The 20113-nt window shown below is 42.8% G+C and overlaps 1 protein-coding gene across 3 annotated transcripts in view; it reads left to right on the top strand.

Moving 5' to 3' along the window:
• LOC134349421 (serine/threonine-protein phosphatase 2A 55 kDa regulatory subunit B beta isoform) overlaps positions 1–20113 on the top strand; it is a 405433-nt gene that overhangs the window by 283642 nt on the left and 101678 nt on the right. For all 3 annotated transcript variants that reach the window (XM_063053700.1, XM_063053698.1, XM_063053701.1), the window contains exon 4: positions 4454–4566. In XM_063053700.1, the coding sequence (XP_062909770.1) occupies positions 4454–4566 (113 nt within the window). The remainder of the gene's footprint in view (positions 1–4453; positions 4567–20113) is intronic.

The raw sequence follows: 20113 nt of genomic DNA, 5'->3' as shown, positions 1-20113 counted from the left end.
TATGGTCTTCAGCCAGTTTTGCTTTAGAATGAGATTATGGCAGATCGACATCTTAACTCTGCTTGACTGGCTTGGTTCTCTAACCTCAATTATATTTACCAAGCAAAAACCTATATATTACCTATCTCTCTACACACATTGCCTGAAAATTTCAGGTGTTTTCTGTTTTAATTTTATATTTTCAACACATGCATGAAAAATAAGCTGATCTCAGAAAGTCACAGTGGTTATTGGAAAGAGTTTCTTATTTCTGCACTCTCCCTTACGTGATCACTGAACCTGTTTCCTTAGATCATAAGTGTGTGGTCTTTTAAATCTGAGGTGTATAGAAATTCTCCAACAGGGTAGTGAATCTTGGAATTCTCTCCCTCCAAGGGTGATGGAAGCCAACCCTTAAATATAAGTAGATACAGTGATGGGTAAATATCTGAAGTATTGAGGACCATTGCAATTTGGCACAACAGAGGCTTTGAGGCCTGGAATAAATGACTTATGGTCAAACTGAATGCAGGGCAGGCTAGAGGGCCTGGTGACCTACTCCTGCTCCTGTTTTCTTGAGCTCTAATGTTCTGAATAGAAAGCTCTCATTTTGGAAAGGTGATCCTTTCGGCTGGATTCACCTATCAAAAGAACCATTTTCTCTATACAGGAAAAATGTCATAATTTGCCAGCCAATTATTTGGAAAACCCAAAGATTCAATGGGTAGCTCATGTGTGATCTTTCTTGTACTCCCTTAAAGCATACCGGGGCCTTGTTACTGATGCTTTATTTAAACTCACCAGGAAAAAAGTACGAGGGGTGATTGATAAGTTCGTGGCCTAAGGTAGAAGGAGTCAATTTTAGAAAACCTAGCACTTTTATTTTTCAACATAGTCCCCTCCTATATTTACACACTTAGTCCAGCAGTCATGGAGCATACGGATCTCGGACCTCCAGAAAGTGTCGGCAGCAGGGATGATTGATAAGTTTGTGGCCTTGGGTAGAAGGAGATGAGTTATTAACTTCAAACTTTCTGCATAATCACTCAAAGCGTTGAACTGTATGTGCATATAAAGAGAGCTGTATAACTCATCTCTTCCTACCTTGGGCCACGAACTTATCAATCACCCCTGCTGTGGACACTTTCTGAAGGTCCAAAATCCATATCCTCCACGACCGCTGGACTAAGTATGTAAATATAGGAGGGGACTCAGCTGAAAAAAACATGTGCTAGGCTTTCTAAAATTGACTCCTTCTACCGTAGGCCACGAATTTATCAATCACCCCTTGTATTATAGTACTGTGCAACATCTTTAAAAAAGAAAAAGGCATTAAAAGTGTATAGGGCTATTGATAGGAAAAGCCTCCCATAGACCACAGATGGCTTTGTCACCAAGTTTGCAGATGATATGAATGGGGAAGGTAGTGGAAGCAGGACATCTGCAGAAGGATTTGTACAGATTAGGAGAATAGGCAAAGAAGTTGCAGGTGGAATAGTATAGGTAAATGTGTGGTCATGCACTTTAAAAAAGGCATAAAGGCATAGACTGTTATTTAAATGGAGAGCAAATTTAGGAATGAGAGTTGCAGGGACTTGGGAGGTTAAATTACGGGTTGATTTGGTGGTAAGAAAGGCAAATACATTGTTAGCATTCATTTCCAGAGAACTAGAAGATAGGAGCAAGGATGTAATACTGAGGCATTGGGCATATTGCACTAGGAGCATTGTGAGCAATTTTGGGCCCCTAATCTAAGAAAGCATGTACTGGCACTGGAAAGGGTCCACAGGAGGTTTGCAAAAATTATCCTGGGAATAAAGGGGTTAACATATGAGCAGTGCTTGATGGCTCTGGGCCTATACTCACTGGAGTTTAGAAGAATGGGCAGGGGCGGTGGAATCTCATTGAATCCTATCGAATATTGAAAGGCTTAGGTAGAGTGGAAATGGAGAGGTGGAGCCTCAGACCAGTAGGCACAGTCTCAGAATAGAGAGACGTTTCTTTAGAATAGAGATGAGTAAGAATTTCTTAAACAAAAGTTGGTGAATCTGTGGAATTCATTGCCATTGATGGCTATGTAGGCCAGGTAATTGGATATGTCTAAAGCAGAGATTGATGATTCACAGGTTCTCAATTAGTAAGGGTGTCAAATAGTACAGGGAGAAGGCAGGAGAAAGGGATCGATAATAAATCAGCCATGATCGAATAGTGGAGAAGACTTGATGGGCCAAATGGCCTAATTCTGTTCATATATCTTATGGTCTTATGCACCAGAAAGTCTGTCAGTACAGCTCCATCAGTTCAGAATGTGCCAGATTAATGGAGTTTTACATATCTACATTTGCAATCTCCTTTAATATTTTAAACTCATCCATCACATCACCTATCAGGATGGAGCTCTGCTCCTGTCCTTACGCTTAGGTATAAAGTTTCCTATCAATTGTCTGTCAGCAAGCCAAAGGAGCGTCAACACACTCCTCTCCACCAAAGTCATCCCTGTAGGAATTTCAGTGTGGTTATCAAAACAGCTGTCAGTTTCAAATCTCTACAGTGAACAAAGTACCTCTTTTCCTACATGTCATAGTCTGAAGAGTGAAATTGGATTAACAGCCTTTGAAGGCTGTCCTCCAGTCTTTGGGAATTAGAGACTGGACACTTTGACAAGCAAACCTTCAGAAATAAATTATAGAACATAGGACAGTACAACACAGGAGCAGGCGTTTTGGCCCACGACATCTGTGTTCAAACATGATGCCAGTTTAATCTAACTCACTTCTGCGTGAACATCCCCCCATTCCCTGGAGATGTATGTATCTATTTAAGAGCCTCAAGAGCCCCTATTGTAAATGCTTCCAGCGCCACCCCTAGCAGCCTCTTTCAGACAGCTAGCCCTCTCTGTAAAAAACTATTGCCCTACAAAACTCCTTTAAGCTACCCCCCTCCATTTTAAATACTGTACGCATACTGTGTTATTTAACTTTTCCACAAATCATATTTGGTTTTATATTTATATAAAAAAGAACAGGCTTTGGTGTCTCAGATCTTAGTGGACGCGGTATTCGCAACCAAGAAATGACAGGATACAAATACATGTTTCATCAGAAGGATTAACTGGAAACAATATATATCCCCACTGAGAAGAAGAGAATGTGATATTGCAGGCCATGTAATCATGCTTCTACAGTCAATGACAACGACCGTGATGGAGGGCTGGTTGATGATTTGATGATATGGATCATGAAAATAGCTCACCCACAAGCTTTATATGGTGTTACTCACACTGCATTTGGAATATTGTGAGCAACTTTTGACCCTGCAAGGAATGATGTGGTGGTTCTGGTGAGGGACCAGAAGAAGTCCTCAGCCATGATCGATCCCAGGAATGAGAAGTTTAACCTCTGAACCTCTGCTCGATGGAGTTCCAAGGATGAGGGAGTATCTCATTGAAATGTAGCAGATACAGAAAGACCAAAATTGAGTCGATGTGGAGATGGAGTTTCCATTAATAAGAGAGTTTAGGATTCGCGAGCACAGCCTCAGAATAAAGAGACATCCCTTTAAAACTGAGATAAAGAGGAATTTTTTCAGCCAGAGGGTGGTGAATCTGCAGAATTCATTGCCATGGAGGGCTGTGAAGGCCAAATCATTGGGTGAAGTTAAAGCAGAGATTGATAGATTCTTAATTGGTTAGGACATTAATGGTTACAGGAGAAGCCAGGAGAATGGGGTTTAAAAAATATCAGCCATGATTGAATTGCGGAGCAGGTTCTGTGAGCCAATTAGCCACATGTTCTTATCAAATAGCATATTATATCCATTAAACCATTGTATTGGTAATGCAGCCTTCCTTCTCATCAATCATGGCCCTTCATAGGTTAGTTTACAGAGAAGACACATGGATAAAGGGGAATGAGTGATGGGGATGAAGTTTCAGTTGGGAGTCTTGGTCAAGTGTGAAGGCACCAGGGAAGAGCCAAGTGGATTGTATAATTTTCAGAACTCCTCAATACTGCTTCAGCCCTGCTACTGTGTTAATTCAATTCCATAGTACACTTTCTATTCTACTAACCATTTGTGAGGGTAATGAACCATAAGCATATCAGGATTTATTCTGAGGAGGGAGCTCCACAGATACATCAGAAAGGAGAAAGATGATTGCACTTCATGAATGGATTTTTGGTGACGTTTCTCACAGATTGCAGGGTAATCTGAATGACATGCTTGAATCAGCAGGCCAGACCTCACAGGGATAATGCTAAGTAAGCCCTGGAACTGTAAACATGGGGATGCTGGAAATCTGAAGTAAAAACCTAAATGCTGTGAATACTCAGCATATCAGGCAGCATCTGCGGAGAGAGAAATGGAGTCAAAGTTTCTGGTCAAAGACTCTTCATCTTGAGAGAGCGGAAAAATAGTTTGTTTTATAAATAATGTAACTCTCCAGGATAACACAGTCCTAATTGTTTGTAAATAGATAAGACAGTTAAACTATGGAAGATCAGCGAGCGGGACAAGAGACCAGAAGGATATAACTTAAAAGATGAAGATGGCAGAATCAAAGATCCCTCCACTATTACAACCCTGCGGGTAAGGTCATTCATTGAACTGTATGCTGCACCACAGCTTAGAGGTGAGACATTAAAGTGTTTAAATATGTTTCATTTCCAATGCATGTTGAGTAGTTTCTGAAGTGACCTTACCCTGTCTTGAGTACAAGTTTTTAGTATTATGTAGTATGTATATCATATCTTGAATAAGCTGCAGTGTATTGAGCTCGGGAGTCCTGTGTTTAACATTTTCTCCAGGGCCCTACTCCCACTCTGTGTTGTGCTGCTGAGTGAGTTGTTGAATATTCACACCTCCTCAGATAGATTTAAGGAAAAACAGAAGTTTGCCACAGAGACTTCGGCTGAATGATCTTGAACTGTATTTTAGCAAGTAAGTACTTCAAATAAAAAGTGCAACAATTGCCTGAGGATCATTTGTTCCCCAATCAACAGTAAGCAAAAAAAACTAAAAATGCTGGAAATATGAAAAGAAAACGGAAAATGTTCTAAATACACTAAGATCAGGCAGCGTCTCTGGAGAAAGAAACCAATTTAGATCAAAGGTGAAGAGTCATCAGTTCTGCTGAGTGTTTCCAGTATTTTCTGTTTGTAGAGTGGGGCCATCAGGGACCATCTGTTTCATTGCTGGTTGTGCGTTCTTGAGGTGTATAGACGAGTTTCAAAATTCAAAGAACGTTTATTATCAAAGTATGTGTACAATATACAAACTTAAGATTCATCTTCTTGCAGGCAGTCACCAAAGAAACAGAACCCATTAAAAAGCAAGCTCATATAAGACCGTCAAATCACAATTTGTGAAAAAAAAACAGATTGGTCAAGTAAACAAATAAAACACAGAAAATTAACCGCAGAAGTCCTGAAAGTGAATCCACAGACACAGAGCCAGTTCAGTGCAGAGGAGAGTGCAATATTGTAGGTCACCGTTGCAGAGTCATTTTTGCACTGAAGTGCCTTGATCAAATTGCACAAAATGTAAACAAAAACACATGGACCATGAACTGCAGAGTGGCTGAACGTGAGCCTGCTGCTGCAGAACCTGTTCAGCGCTGAGGCGAGTGAAGCCTGTCCTGGAGCCCGGGGTTGCAGGGTAGCAGCTATTCCCAATCCTGGCCACGTGGGACCCTAGAGTCCTGTACCTCCTGCCTGACAGCACCAGTGAGAAGAGAAGGAGACAGCTGAACATCTGTTTCTTTTCTGTTCTCATCCTTGGCAATTTTAATCTTGCTCAGCTAGAGTAATGGAGCAGACCATGGAACTGACTTCCACCATCACGGATCAACATAGTCTACACCCCCAGAGATGGCCACCTTGGCAGCTTTGTTCAGAGTCTAGTTCACCAAATTCCCCAAGAGATTACAAAAATATCAGATCATTTTGTCAGCTCAAAAGTACATCCCTAATAGGGAAATTACAGGGTTCAATCAATCACTGTTCAGAAGAGGAAGTAGAAGAGTAATAGTTTTGTAAGCTGCCTGCAACATTTCTCCATTGGTCACTGGCATCATCTTGACTTCCAATTTTTGCAATTAAATGCATCCTTGGCATATGCATTTCATCAAAGAGTGAGTTAGTCCTCCAGAGTTGCTAATAATTGTGAATCTGAAACACACCAAGTGGGATGTAAGCACATTGGCTAAATTTCCTAATAGCCCTCAAGGCAAAGTCTAGCAAAAGCTGCACAAATCAACAGGCTCCAACTGTGATCCCTAGTCTGTCTGATATAAATGAGTTTCAGCCAACACAACAAGTAATATTGTGAATACTGCAAGCCATCAGGTAAGAAAACCCTTCCTTGTTTATAACCTGATTACCATCCAACCACAGGAATGGAGCAGATGGCAGTCCTTTATAGCAAGATAGTCTCCTAGCACTCATTCAGCAAGACCTGCACGTGAGGAATGTACACTTGGACAATGAAATGAAGGGTTTCTAGTGGTCTTCGATCAATGCTAGAGCAAGGAGTTAGCGTTTCTGTGTGGGGAAGATGGTAATTAGCCAAAAGTAAATTAGAGACACAAGAGCTTTCAGATGCTGGAATCTGAATCTACAAACAATCTGCCAGAGGAACTCAGTGGGTTAAGCATTATCTGTGGGGAAAAGAAATTATCAATGTTTCAGGTCAAAATTCTGCAACAGGACTATCGGTAAATTAGAACATAACTTCATGAAACTGTTGTAAAGGTGTCACATAGTCATAGCTGGAGCGTGTGAGGCAACTTTCACTAATAATCCCGACTTCATCTGAGGCAGGCTTCTGGATGCCTTAGATGTATGGAATCAGGATGGCAGTAGTACAGTTCAAATTGATGTTATGGATCCTTTTCCACAAGTCACCTCAATCCAGATGCTGCTATTGTGACATTAGTACGAAGCATTAACATATCTGTCCTGAATTGTTCAATTAAAGGGTTAAAAGTTGCAAGAATAACCTTACTCATTTGTTTAACTGAACACTGGTGCACTTGTAAACTAGTGACCAAGAAAATCTCAATAGCTACCTTAAATGATGCTTTACTTTTTATCCATTGCAAGCACCTCTATTTTCACTTTATTTAGATGTTCTCCCAATGTTAATACAAAGAGCTCATTCATTTCCTACATTAGCTCTGCTTTCTCCCACCTGGCAATGCTGTTCCATTTTTATCATATGCTATTATGTGCTAGTATTAAATAGGTTTCTAAACATGGATATTGTAAATTGTTCAATGTTAGGCTCATCAAGTGTAGAATCTTTTACAAGTAACATTGCGAGTATATGTTCAAGCCTTGGATGTGTCTTAATGCACACGTTGCTATTGGTAACCACTCAGCTGTTCTGAAATATTAGCTTATTTCCTGTCTAGCAAACAGGTTAGTACAGCAGAATTTTACAAATTAGGGCAACTCCTCCGGGGTGCAAAGCTGAAAGCCTTGTCTGTTGGTCGTTGCACTTATTTCCAGACCATTTCTGCCAATTGTTTGTGACTCGCTGGATATCGTAGTTGGGTGTGAGAAAGGTCACATTACACATGGCTCAGTGGGTGTGCAGTTATAAAGCAGTAGCTGATAAAAGCAGTGGAAGGAATGTAGCCTCAAGCAAGAGCTTCTGCCAGGATTTAGCTGTCTTTCCAGGAAATGGGAGATATTGTTCTAGATGTGATACTAGTGCAATATTGAAGCAGTAGCATCATGTTTGGAGCAATTTTGTATCAATAAGTGCCAAATAATTTTCAACTTTCAGTTGGCATGTATGCACATTCTGCCTTGCACACAATGATGGATGCCACTCTTAAAGAAAAAGATGCAAGCATTTGACAAAAACTTTGACGATACAGCAGTAGCTGCTGATGAGAAGGATGGTGATTGTTTGGGAATTAATTATTTGCTGGCCGCCAAAAAAGAACATATATTTTTACGATGCAGGTTAATGATTTGGACAATGGTATTAATGGATTTGTGGCTAAATTTGCCGACATTACAAAGATAGGTGGAGGAGTGGGTAGTACTGAGGAAACAGAGAGCCTGCAGAGAGACCTAGATAGTTTAGGGGAATGGGCAGAGAAGTGCAAATGAAATACAATGTTGGAAAGTGTATGGTCATGCACTTTGATTGAAGAAGTAAACGAGGAGACTATTTTTTAGATGGGGAGAGAATTCAAAATGCAAAGATGCAAAGGGACTTGGGAGTCCTTGTGCAAGATACCCTAAAGGTGAACTTCCAGGTTGAGTCAGTTGTGAAGAAGGCGAAAGCAATGTTGGCATTCATTTCTAGAGGTATAGAATATAAGAGCAGGGATGTGATGTTGAGGCTCTGTAAGGCACTCATGAGACCACACTTGGAGTATTTTGTGCAGTTTTGGGCTTCTTATTTTAGAAAAGGTATACTGACATTGGAGAGGGTCCAGAGAAGATTCACAAGAATGATTCCAGGAATGAAAGGGTTACCATATGAGGAACATCTGGCAGCTCTTGGGCTGTATTCCCTGGAGCTCAGGAGAATGAGGGCGATCTCATAGAAGCATTCTGAATGTTAAAAGGCCTGTAAAGATTAGATGTGACAAAGTTATTTCCCATGTTAGGGGATTCTAGGACAAGAGGGCATGACTTCAGGATTGAAGAATATCCATTTAGAACAGAGATGCCGAGAAAGTACTTTAGTCAGAGGGTGGTAAATCTGTGGAATTTGTTGCCACGAGCAGCTGTGGAGGCCAAGTCATTGGCTGTATTTAAGGCAGAGATAGGTAGGTTATTGATTAGCCAGGGCATCAAAGGGTATGGGGTGAAAGCAGGGGAGTGGGGATGACTGGAAGAATTGGATCAGCCCATGATTGAATGGTAGAGCAGACTCAGTGGGCCGAATGGCCTACTTCTGCTCCTATACCTTATGGTCTTATATTTAATTTGTGAGAATCAAAGGATGTTACATTTATCCCAATTCAGAGATTTGGGATTCAAATGGTCAAACACCTGATCTCTCTGCTAACCATGGAACATCCCCTGAGGCTATTGAAAAATTAATAGGGGGCTACTCCATTCTGTGAGCAATGACCTAAAACTTGAATCTGATATTTGAGAGCCTCCTTTCCTCCAACCCTAAGTGATTTGTAGCTGATTAAATAGCAACTTGGCTGCATGAGTTCCCAGTAACAGCAATGTACTCTGTTTTAGTGATGTTCGATAAAAGACCCCCTCCCCCCCCCCAGAATACCTACAGCGTTTGAATGATTTTCTGTGAATATTGCTGTGGGATCTCTTGTATCCATCAGAACCTTGCACTGGAAGCTACCCAGGTTATAGAATAATAGATCATGCAGTCCACTGAGCCCATACTAACCTATTTAGTCGAATTCCCTTTTATTCTCATCAGGTTCCACCACTTGTCTGTTCACTAGGGATAATTTATAACAGCCAGTTTAACCTACCAACCCGCATGTCAATGGGGGGTGGGAGCAATGTTCCCTAAGGTGTGCGCATGCACACATCTTTTGCTACTAGCGCACAAAGGAATTTAAACTGTACACAAAATGTTGTCAGCCCTCTACCTCATTGGCATGTTAAGTATATTTTGTAATCATACATAATCATATTTCCTTTTCCAGTTTCTGATACAGAACGTGTTGACAATGTGGAGTTTATGCTGATTTGTCTGCAGATTTTAGAACTGGCTTATTACACTGTTTTTATTGAAGAAATTATTGATTCACGATGTCAAATTCCAAGGAAGCAAAGGGTGTGAAGTACAATGGCTTAATGAAACAGTAGAAACTGCTCTATTGAAAGCTCATGAGGTCAGGAACATGCAGTTACAATAAATATTTATGTACAATAGAGAAACTGGTGTTACCTGTGTGTATTGTCATGATGCAAAATTTGCTGGAGAATTTGCAGGTGTGACAAAGCAGAGAGATATTTGGAAATGACTTTTTAAAGCATCATTTAGCAAGCAAATCACAATGGACAGTGTGCAAGAATATCCTTCATTACCTGCTATTTTTGTTTCGTGAAAGTGCACATGAACAAGACCGAAAACTATCAAATCCAGAAGAGATCAAAGTTCTTACCTGATAGTGTTTTGCCAGCTCTCTATAAAAAATTCAATGTGCACATGTTGTTGTCACTGGGCAAAAAATTGCACAGCACAAGATTTTTGTGCACACTGGTTATTACACATTAGAGGGAACATTGGGTGAGAGGAAACTGGAGCACCCAGTGGAAACCCACAGGGAGAATATGCAAATTCATCAGAGATTGGAATTGAATCTGGATTCCTAGAGAGATGAAGTGATTGCACTACCTGCTTCACCGTTCTGTCACTCAGGCAAGCTGACATCAGTTGTCAGCCTGACTCAGTAGCTGAAAGTTAGCTAAGCAACCACTGTATGCTGTGTGAGAATCTCTTCTCCAGTTTATAGATGGATGTCATTTATAATCAAAGATCCTCACCATTCAGCATGCCATCTTCTTGCAACTACCATCCAACAGGATCTACAGAAGCCTGAAGTCCCACACTATTATGATTGAGAACAGCTACTTCCCTTTAACCATTCGGTTCTTGAACAAACTGACATGACTGTATTGCAATACTATAACCACTTTTTTTCCTAAATGTTTTCTTTCTTATAAATTTTTGTATAGTTTATCCGTAATAAGGTTTTCTTTGTGAATATTATATCTGCCTGTGATGATCCTGCAAGTTAGATTTCTGTTGCACCTCTGCATACACATATTTGTACATATGACAAAAACTCCACTTTGACTTTGACCTCCTATCAGTGGAATGGACAAAATCCTGTATCCCTGTCGGCAGTCTTCCAGGTTCACAGTTGCTCAGAAGGAATTTTAAGTCTCCCAGAAAAGGGGCTGCTGTCTCAAGAGGAAAATCACACAGTTACAAAGATAATGTGCAACCTGCACACAGACCATCATGATTGAACTGAAGATGCTAGAGCTGTCAGACTGTGACTTTACTGGCGATGTCACTGTTGCCCCATATGCTCAGTCTCCAGAGTGGAGCTGAAACCCACCAGCTTCCAGTCTACCAGGTGTGAATGCTGTCCAGAGAGCCACAGCTGACATGTAGGCATTTGGAGAGTTTTACAGGACCAGGCAGAGGTGATGTAGCTGTGATTTAGATTATGATTTAGATTTAGATTATGAGGACACGCAGTCCTCTTTTATTGTCATTTAGTAATGCATGCATTAAGAAATGATACAATATTCCTCCGGTGTGATATCACAGAACACAGGTCAGATCAAGACTGAAAAACTGACAAAAACCACATAATTTTAACATATAGTTACAACAGTGCAAACAATACCGTAACTTGATGAAGAACAGGCCATGGGCATGGTAAAAGAAGTTTCAAAGTCTCTCGAAAATCCCACATCTTACGCAGAACGGGGAGAAGGAAGAAAACTTTCCCTGCCATGCCCGACCACAGTCTGACTCTGAATCGTCCGAAAACTTCGAGCCTCCGACACCGAGCACTGAGCACCATCTCTGCTGAGTGCTTCGACTCCAGCCCCAGCCACCAGTGGCAGGCAAAGCCGAGGATTTGGGGCCTTCCCTCTGGAGATCCTTGATCTCACTGTAGCAGCGGCAGCAAACCGGGCATTTCAGAAGTTTCTCCAGATGTTCCTCTGTGCTTCTCACGGCTGTCTCCATCATATCAGAATTGTGCATGACCCCTATTTAACAAATATGATATCATTTCACCAGAGAGGCTGAACACACTGTGTCGCGCCGCCATCTTTTCCTCCCGCCTTATCCTTGAGGGCAACTGACATGGACTCTCATTTCAAATCATTGCTCAAACACTCCTCAAAATTAAATGCAGACTTTAACAAAAATGATAAGCTCCTTGTTCAGTAGGATACTCCCTACTGAGTATCATCAGCATACATGTATGATCTGATGTCTGTGCTTCTGATCGTATTGAAAGCAGATGGTGACATGGTGTCCCTTCCTAATTCACTACAGAGATTGTGTAGATAGGGATCGAGCACAAGTGGGGCAGTTCCAAGACTGCTAGATTATTACTCCCCGACCAGTACTTTTAAAAGCTGTGCTCCTAACTGGAGAGTTAGCACTCTGTGTTTATAACAGGGGCAGGACGATAGAAGTGGAACAACTCGGGAAGAACATTAAAACGAGCCGCAATGGTTGAAGGAGTAAAAAGTGGCAGGAAGGATGAAAATGGACTGGGCTTAGGGAAGACACCTGTAATTCTTGAAATCTTGAATAACTTTACAGCTAAATAATTACTGTTCCTTGTTCAACAATCCATCCTTTATTGCTCCCCCTTCCCCTCTATGAAGCAGAGAAAAGTGACCATCAGCTGGAAGGGAGTGGAAAAATGGAACAAATGAAGAGAAACTTAGTGTAGTGCCTGTACCTTGTTGAGGGCCTGGGAAAGGGATCAGGGCATGTGGATTGTTGAAAGTGTGAAATTTTAGTAAAAGAGATCGAGAAGCTTATCATTTTTGTTAAAGTCTGCATTTAATTTTGAGTGTTTGAGCAATGACTTGAAAGGAGAGTCCATGTCAGTTGCCCTCAAGGATGAGCGGGATTTAAAATTACTGGATGTAAGACATTACTTTGATCCAAAACTTGTGTGATTTTCCTGCAGTAACTATGACATTGTTAGTACTTGGGTAAGTTGTTCCAGGAGAATATTGGTATAAATTGGAACATTGAGGGAAGAGCTGTTCTGCTCAATAAACACATTTCTCTCTTTGGAATGGGTAAGACCTACTCTAGTATTTCTCACACTCCCGAAGCCCTTCTCAGGACAGAACTTCACCCAGTTGTCACATTATTCTATTCATTCTGTGCACTTTACCATAGAAACATGTCAGCTGCCTTTAGAATAAAACTAACTCCTGCATGAGTGTGGTGGTAAATTGGTTTATTCTTGTCACGTGTAGTGAGGAACTTTGTTTAGCACACATACCATCCATGCAGATTTTTTCATCAAGTCGATAGAATGAGGTAGTACAACGGAAAAGCAACAAGAGGATGCAGAATAGTGTTATAGTTACAGAGAAGATGCAGTGAAACCAGGCAAGGTACAAGGCCATGGTTCGACATCGACCGGATGAGCCGAAGGGCTAGTTTCTGTGCTGTAGTCTCTATGCCATGAAGAGGTATGATATGAGGTCAAGAGTCAATTTTATCATGCAAGAGTCTTTGGAGGGGAGGCTGGTTTCAATGATGTACACATCTCTCTGCAGTTTCTTACAATCATGAGCAGGACCATTCCTATACCAAACCCTGATGCTTGTTTTTATGATTTCCAGGATGCTTTCTCTTGTGCGTCGATTAAAAATTAGTGAGATTCACAGGGGACATGCCACATTTCTTTAGCCTTTTGAAGAAGTAGAGATACTTGCATACCTTCTTGGCCAATGGTATCGTTGTGCCATGTGGTGGACCAGAACAGGTGATGTATTGGTGATGCAATACACATAAAAATTGCTGGTGAAAGCAGCAGACCAGGCAGCATCTATAGGAAGAAGAACAGTCAACATTTTGGGCCAAGACCCTTCGTCAGGACTAACTGAAAGAAGAGATAGTAAGAGATTTGAAAGTGGGAGGGGAGGGGGAGATGCAAAATGATAGGAGAAGACAGGAGGGGGAGGGATAGAGCCAAGAGCTGGACAGGTGATTGGCAAAAGGGATATGAGAGGATCATGGGACAGGAGACCTGGGGAGAAAGAAAGGGGGAGGGGGGAAGCCCAGAGGGTGGGCAAGGAGTATAGTGAGAGGGACAGAGGGAGAAAAAGGAGAGACAGAGAGAGAGAGAGAGAAATAATAAATAAATAAATAAATAGATAGATAGATAGATAAATAAATAACGGATGGGGTACAAAGGGGAGGTGGGGTATTAACGGAAGTTAGAGAAGTCAATGTTCATGCCATCAGGTTGGAGGCTACCCAGACGGAGTATGACGTGTTGTTCTTCCAACCTGAGTGTGGCTTCATCTTGACAGTAGAGGAGGCCGTGGATAGACATATCAGAATAGGAATGGGACATGGAATTAAAATGTGTGGCCACTGGGAGATCCTGCTTTCTCTGGCAGACAGAGCATAGGCGTTCATCGAAATGGTCTCCCAGCTTGCGTCGGGTCTCGCCAATATATAGAAGGCCGCATCGGGAGCACCGGACACAGTATGTCACCCCAGTCGACTCACAGGTGAAGTGTCGCCTCACCTGGAAGGACTGTTTGGGGCCCTGAATGGTGCTGAGGGAGGAAGTGTAAGGGCATGTGTAGCACTTGTTCCGCTTACAAGGATAAGTGCCAGGAGGGAGATCGGTGGGAAGGGATGGGGGGGGGGGACAAATGGACAAGGGAGTCGCGTCGGGAGCGATCCCTGCAGAAAGCAGAAAGGGGGGTGGACGGAAAGATGTGCTTAGTGGTGGGATCCCGTTGGAGGTGGCTGAAGTTACGGTGAATTATACTTTGGACCCGGAGGCTGGTGGGGTGGTAGGTGAGGACAAGGGGAACCCTATTCCTAATAGGGTGGCAGGAGGATGGAGTGAGAGCAAATGTGTGTGAAATGGGAGAAACGCATTTGAGAGCAGAGTTGATCATGGAGGAAGGGAAGCCCCTTTCTTTAAAAGAGGAGGACATCTCCTTCATCCTGGAATGAAAAGCCTCATCCTGAGGGCAGATGTGGCAGAGATGGAGGAATTGCGAGAAGGGGATGGCAGTTTTGCAAGAAACAGGGTGAGAAGAGGAAAAGTCCAGATAGCTGTGAAAGTCAGTAGGCTTATAGCAGACATCAGTAGATAAGCCGTCTCCAGAGATAGAGACAGAAAGATCAAGAAACGGGAGGGAGATGTCGGAAATGGACCAGGTAAACTTGAGGGCAGGGTGAAAGTTGGAGGCAAAGTTAATGAAGTCAACGAGCTCAGCATTCGTGCAGGAAGCAGCACCAATGCAGTCATCGATGTAGTGAAGGAAAAGTAGGGGACAGATACCAGTATAGGCTTGGAACATGGATTGTTCCACAAAGCCAACAAAAAGGCAGGCATAGCTGGGACCCATACGGGTGCCCATGGCTACACCTTTAGTTTGAATGAAGTGGGAGGAGCCAAAGGAGAAATTATTAAGAGTAAGGACTAATTCCGCTAGACGGAGCAGAGTGGTGGTCGAGGGGAACTGGTTAGGTCTGGAATCCAAAAAGAAGTGGAGAGCTTTGAGACCTTCCTGATGGGGGATGGAAGTATATAGGGACTGGACATCCATGGTGAAAATAAAGCGGTGGGGGCCAGGGAACTTAAAATCATCGAAAAAGTTCAGAGTGTGGGAAGTGTCAGGAACATAGGTAGGAAGGGATTGAACAAGGGGGGATGTTCACTCCTTGGTATTTGAAGCTCTCAACATTCAAACTCTACACCAGTACTATAAATATGAACAAGTACACCTACCCCCAGCCCTCGCGCCCCCCCCCGCCCAAAGTCACAGACTGTGCTTTTTTCCATAGATGTTGCCTGGTCTGCTGAGTTCCTCCAGCATTTTGTGTGTGTTGCTTGGATTTCCAGCATCTGTAGATTTTCTCTTGCTTGTTATTGATCTCTAACTGGCTGTTTTGCTGACGTTGAGAGAAAGGCAGTTATGACACCATGCCACAAGGCTCTCTATCTCCTTCCTATACTTCCTATACTTTGTTTGAAATTTGGCCACTATGGTGATGTCACCAGCAAGCTTGTAGGTAGAATTAGAGCAGAAGCTGGCCTTGCAGTTGTGAGTGTACAAGGAGTAAGGTAGGACACTGAAGACACTACCTTGTTCATTTCTTTGAGTAGACATTCAAGGTCCTGTGGTTCTACAAGAGGTAAACAGATATTTTTCTCCCAGTCATCAATTAAGGGTAAAGCCGGTAACCTACCTCTTTGCTCTTTTATTGTTAGTGGGATACTGCTGTGTGAAAATTGGGGCATTTAGATAGGTATTTACATAATACAAAACATCTTAGAGGACATATGGTTCTATAACTTGTTTTTCTAGAGCAGAAAATCTTGTAACAGGTCATGGTATTTAGATGGGCCTGTGAAGCTGGTAGAAGTGCAAACTGTCCAGAGATGCTCGAGAGCGAGACACTGCCAGAAATGCTTGAGAGCGAGACACTGCCAGAGATGCTCGAGAGCAAGACACTGCCAGAGATGCTCGAGAGCGAGACACTGTTCAGAGATGCTCGAGAGCGAGACACTGCCAGAGATGCTCGAGAGCGAGACACTGCCAGAGATGCTCGAGAGCGAGACACTGCCAGAGATGCTCGAGAGCGAGACACTGTTCAGAGATGCTCGAGAGCGAGACACTGTTCAGAGATGCTCGAGAGCAAGACACTGCCAGAGATGCTCGAGAGCGAGACACTGCCAGAGATGCTCGAGAGCGAGACACTGTTCAGAGATGCTCGAGAGCAAGACACTGCCAGAGATGCTCGAGAGCGAGACACTGCCAGAGATGCTCGAGAGCGAGACACTGCCAGAGATGCTCGAGAGCGAGACACTGTTCAGAGATGCTCGAGAGCGAGACACTGCCAGAGATGCTCGAGAGCGAGACACTGTTCAGAGATGCTCGAGAGCAAGACACTGCCAGAGATGCTCGAGAGCGAGACACTGTCAGAGATGCTCGAGAGCGAGACACTGTTCAGAGATGCTCGAGAGCGAGACACTGTTCAGAGATGCTCGAGAGCGAGACCCTGCCAGAGATGCGAGAGCGAGGCACTGCCAGAGATGCTCGAGAGCAATACACTGCCAGAGATGCTCGAGAGCAAGACATTGCCAGAGATGCTCGAGAGCAATACACTGTTCAGAGATGCTCGAGAGCGAGACACTGCCAGAGATGCTCGAGAGCGAGACACTGCCAGAGATGCTCGAGAGCGAGACACTGCCAAAGACTTCAGAGGATACAAGAGCCATCAGTACTTCTGTTTACCATTGCAGATTAAAGATTTGAAAAATGTTGTATATTGGAGAAAGAGAATTCAAGTCAACATACAGTGCACACAGGAAGAGAAATAGAGAAATACAGATTAAATTGAGGAAAAAAAATGATAAAGGAAAATAGAGAAGTATTTATTAAAGTGAAGTCTGTAATTATTAAAAATCTTCTAAATCCTTGTAGGAATGAAACAGCATATTTAAACTTTATAGATGAGAGTCTGATTGATGACTATTAAAGGTTAATTGGCAGTTAATGCACAACTGGCAAAAAAAATATTTTCCTCATGGGCTGCTTCCTCCACGTTAGTTGGTTTACATATTAATAATGGCCTGGAATGTTAACCCAGTGATTCTTTTTCATCAAACTCTGGCCAAGTTCTTTCCAGTTTTGTCAGTCCCTTTCCCATCATCTAGAAGACCAATGTATGAAAAGATTGGTAGTGTTTCAAAGTAATAACACTGTACAAAATGCAAGCATTTTATTTTAAACAGGGTCCAAATTTGAGTTGCTAAGGTAACATCTGAGTTGCTACCTCTCCCAACTGTATGATGCCACATTTGAACTGAACCATTTCCCTTGATGCAGGGACCCTGAAATTACCAAGTAAAATATTCCCAATGACTTGGTGGCAGACATAGAAGTTCAATTTATCTCCGCAGGAGTTAATGTAATTATTGATCAGCCGTGAGACGGGGAGAATAAAAACTCCACATGCTCAGTATATACCATATTAATATTTATATCCACAAGGGAACAGTGCAGACGGGGTGGGGGAGGAGAAGCAAGAAAGCTTACTGACAGATCATTTCATTATAAATTATTGGCCAAAAAATAACTTGCTGGCTACTGACCTTTTCTGCAAAGGATTATGTAACTTTTGCTTTTATGGGAGTCCTCTAGCAGAAGAAAATTGTCTGGCAAACATTTCATTTGAAGTTTGCTGAAAGCCAGGAGGGGAAGGTGTGTTAAGCTGTCTCAATGACAATTCAGACAAGTCCTGGCGATAGATTCTAGTGATCCAACAGTCCATAGCCCTCCTATATCAACATGCTGTCCACAGTCATTAAAGGTCATTGGAACAGAAAACTCTCGAAATATTCAGCAGGTCAGAAGGCATCTGCAGAAAGAGAAGCAGAGTTAAGGATCTTTCATCAATAATTAAAAGTTAACTTCCTGTACACCTTTGCAAACAGCTGTAGAGAGAACTCAAAATAAAATAAAATCGACCTTCATGAATAATAAGAGGAACGGAACCTCATATTCCAGTTGGCTAACCTGTAACCCAGTGGCATGAACATTGCCAATTTCAAGCAACCTACTTTCTTCTCCGTCCATTTTCTCTTGCTCTGACTTACCCAGTTCCTCCTGCATTCCATGTCTCAGACCCATCTCCCAATTGCTTTTCCCTACTCAACATATTCTATCTGCCCATCACCTGCACACTCTTTCCGGTAGGTGCTGTACCCCGCACTGTTCCCAACTGTCCTCTTCACCTTCCTTTCCCTTCAGGTTCCATCATCTGCAGCCCTTTATCATATACCTCCCATCCTCTATCTCTATTCCCATCTGCCTATCACCCTTCCTCAGCAAGTGAGCATCATGGGGGCTGCCGGTGAAACTTCAGAGCTGGAAAAACGTTAAAGGCAGTGGGGAAGTTTTGGGCTGCTTTGCGGCAGGGGGAGGCTGTCACCACCATTCACTAGTAGGTGACTGGTGGTGGAGTGAGCTGAAAGGAACTGTGTCCCCTGAGGTATAGAGGAGCGGGGGAATGGGGCTGCCAGGGTGGGGAGGAGGGCAGAGAATAGAAACAGTCATGGGATGGAGGGAAGCATGGGAATGCAATTACCTAGGGGTAAAGTGTAAGGAATAGACTTCCCCAGCAGTATAGTGGAGGGTGACTATGATGACAACCAGGTGTAAAGAATGGTGATTGTCTCTGAAGAGTTTGAGTGGCAGTAATCATTGGATCACCTCATTTTAGGAAGAGTGATCAACTAGGGAAGGAGGCAAATTGAGGCAGCAATGGTTGCGATTGTAATAAAGGGTGACGGAGGTTGACTAGGAGGAGTTGGTGAGATAGAAAAACTGAAGGAGGGAAGATCTAACTGTTGGCTGTGGGGGAGCAAGATTCTGTAAGCAAAAAGTCTCTGGGTAAGATCATTTTTCCATGTGTTTGGATCAAGTGTGTTTGTGTGTACTTTTTGTGTTAGTTGTCTTGTGCATTAGAGCCTGGTATCCAATTGTTTGGAACCCTTTTGCCATTAGACCAAATACTCTCTGCTTCAACTCTTGTAGCTAGTGTACAATAGGTAGCCCACAATAGTGATAGCCATACCTAGGCAACTCAGATGCTTGACTGATCTTCTGGAATTTTATCAGGATGTAACTATGAAAATGAACAAGGGAGGGCCAATGGGTGTAGTGTACCTGGACTTTCAGAAAGCCTTTGATAAGGTCCCACATAGGAGATTAGTGGGCAAAATTGGAATACATGGTATTGGGAGTAGGGTACTGACATGGATAGAAAATCCCTATAAAGAGTAGGGTTTTAATGGGTCCCTTTCAGAATGGCAGGCAGTGACTGGTGGGGTACCGCAAGGCTCGGTGCTGGGACCCCAGCTGTTTACAATATACATTAATGATTTAGATGAAGGGATTAATAGTAACATTAGCAAATTTGCAGATGACATAAAGCTGGGTGGCAGTGTGAAATGTGAGGAGGATGTTATGAGAATGCAGGGTGACTTGGACAGGTTGGGTGAGTGGGCAGATGCATGGCAGATGTAGCTTAATGTGGTTAAATGTGAGGTTATCCACTTTGGTGGCAAGAACAGGAAGGCAGATTACTATCTGAATGGTGTCAAGTTAGGAAAATGGGAAGTACAACGAGATCTAGGTGTCCTTGTTCATCAGTCACTGAAAGTAAGCATGCAGGTACAGCAGGCAGTGAAGAAAGCTAATGGCATGTTGGCCTTCTTAACAAGGGGAGTTGAGTATAGGAGCAAAGAGGTCCTTCTGCAGTTGTACAGGGCCCTGGTGAGACCACACCTGGAGTATTGTGTGCAGTTTTGGTCTCCAAATTTGAGGAAGGACATTCTTGCTATTGGGGGAGTACAGCGTAGGTTCACGAGGTT

The sequence above is a fragment of the Mobula hypostoma genome, chromosome 7 (assembly GCF_963921235.1).
Source record: "Mobula hypostoma chromosome 7, sMobHyp1.1, whole genome shotgun sequence".
Lineage (NCBI taxonomy): Eukaryota > Metazoa > Chordata > Chondrichthyes > Myliobatiformes > Myliobatidae > Mobula > Mobula hypostoma.
The sequence above is the reverse complement of the archived record's forward strand: the minus strand, read 5'-3'. Positions and strand labels throughout refer to the sequence as shown.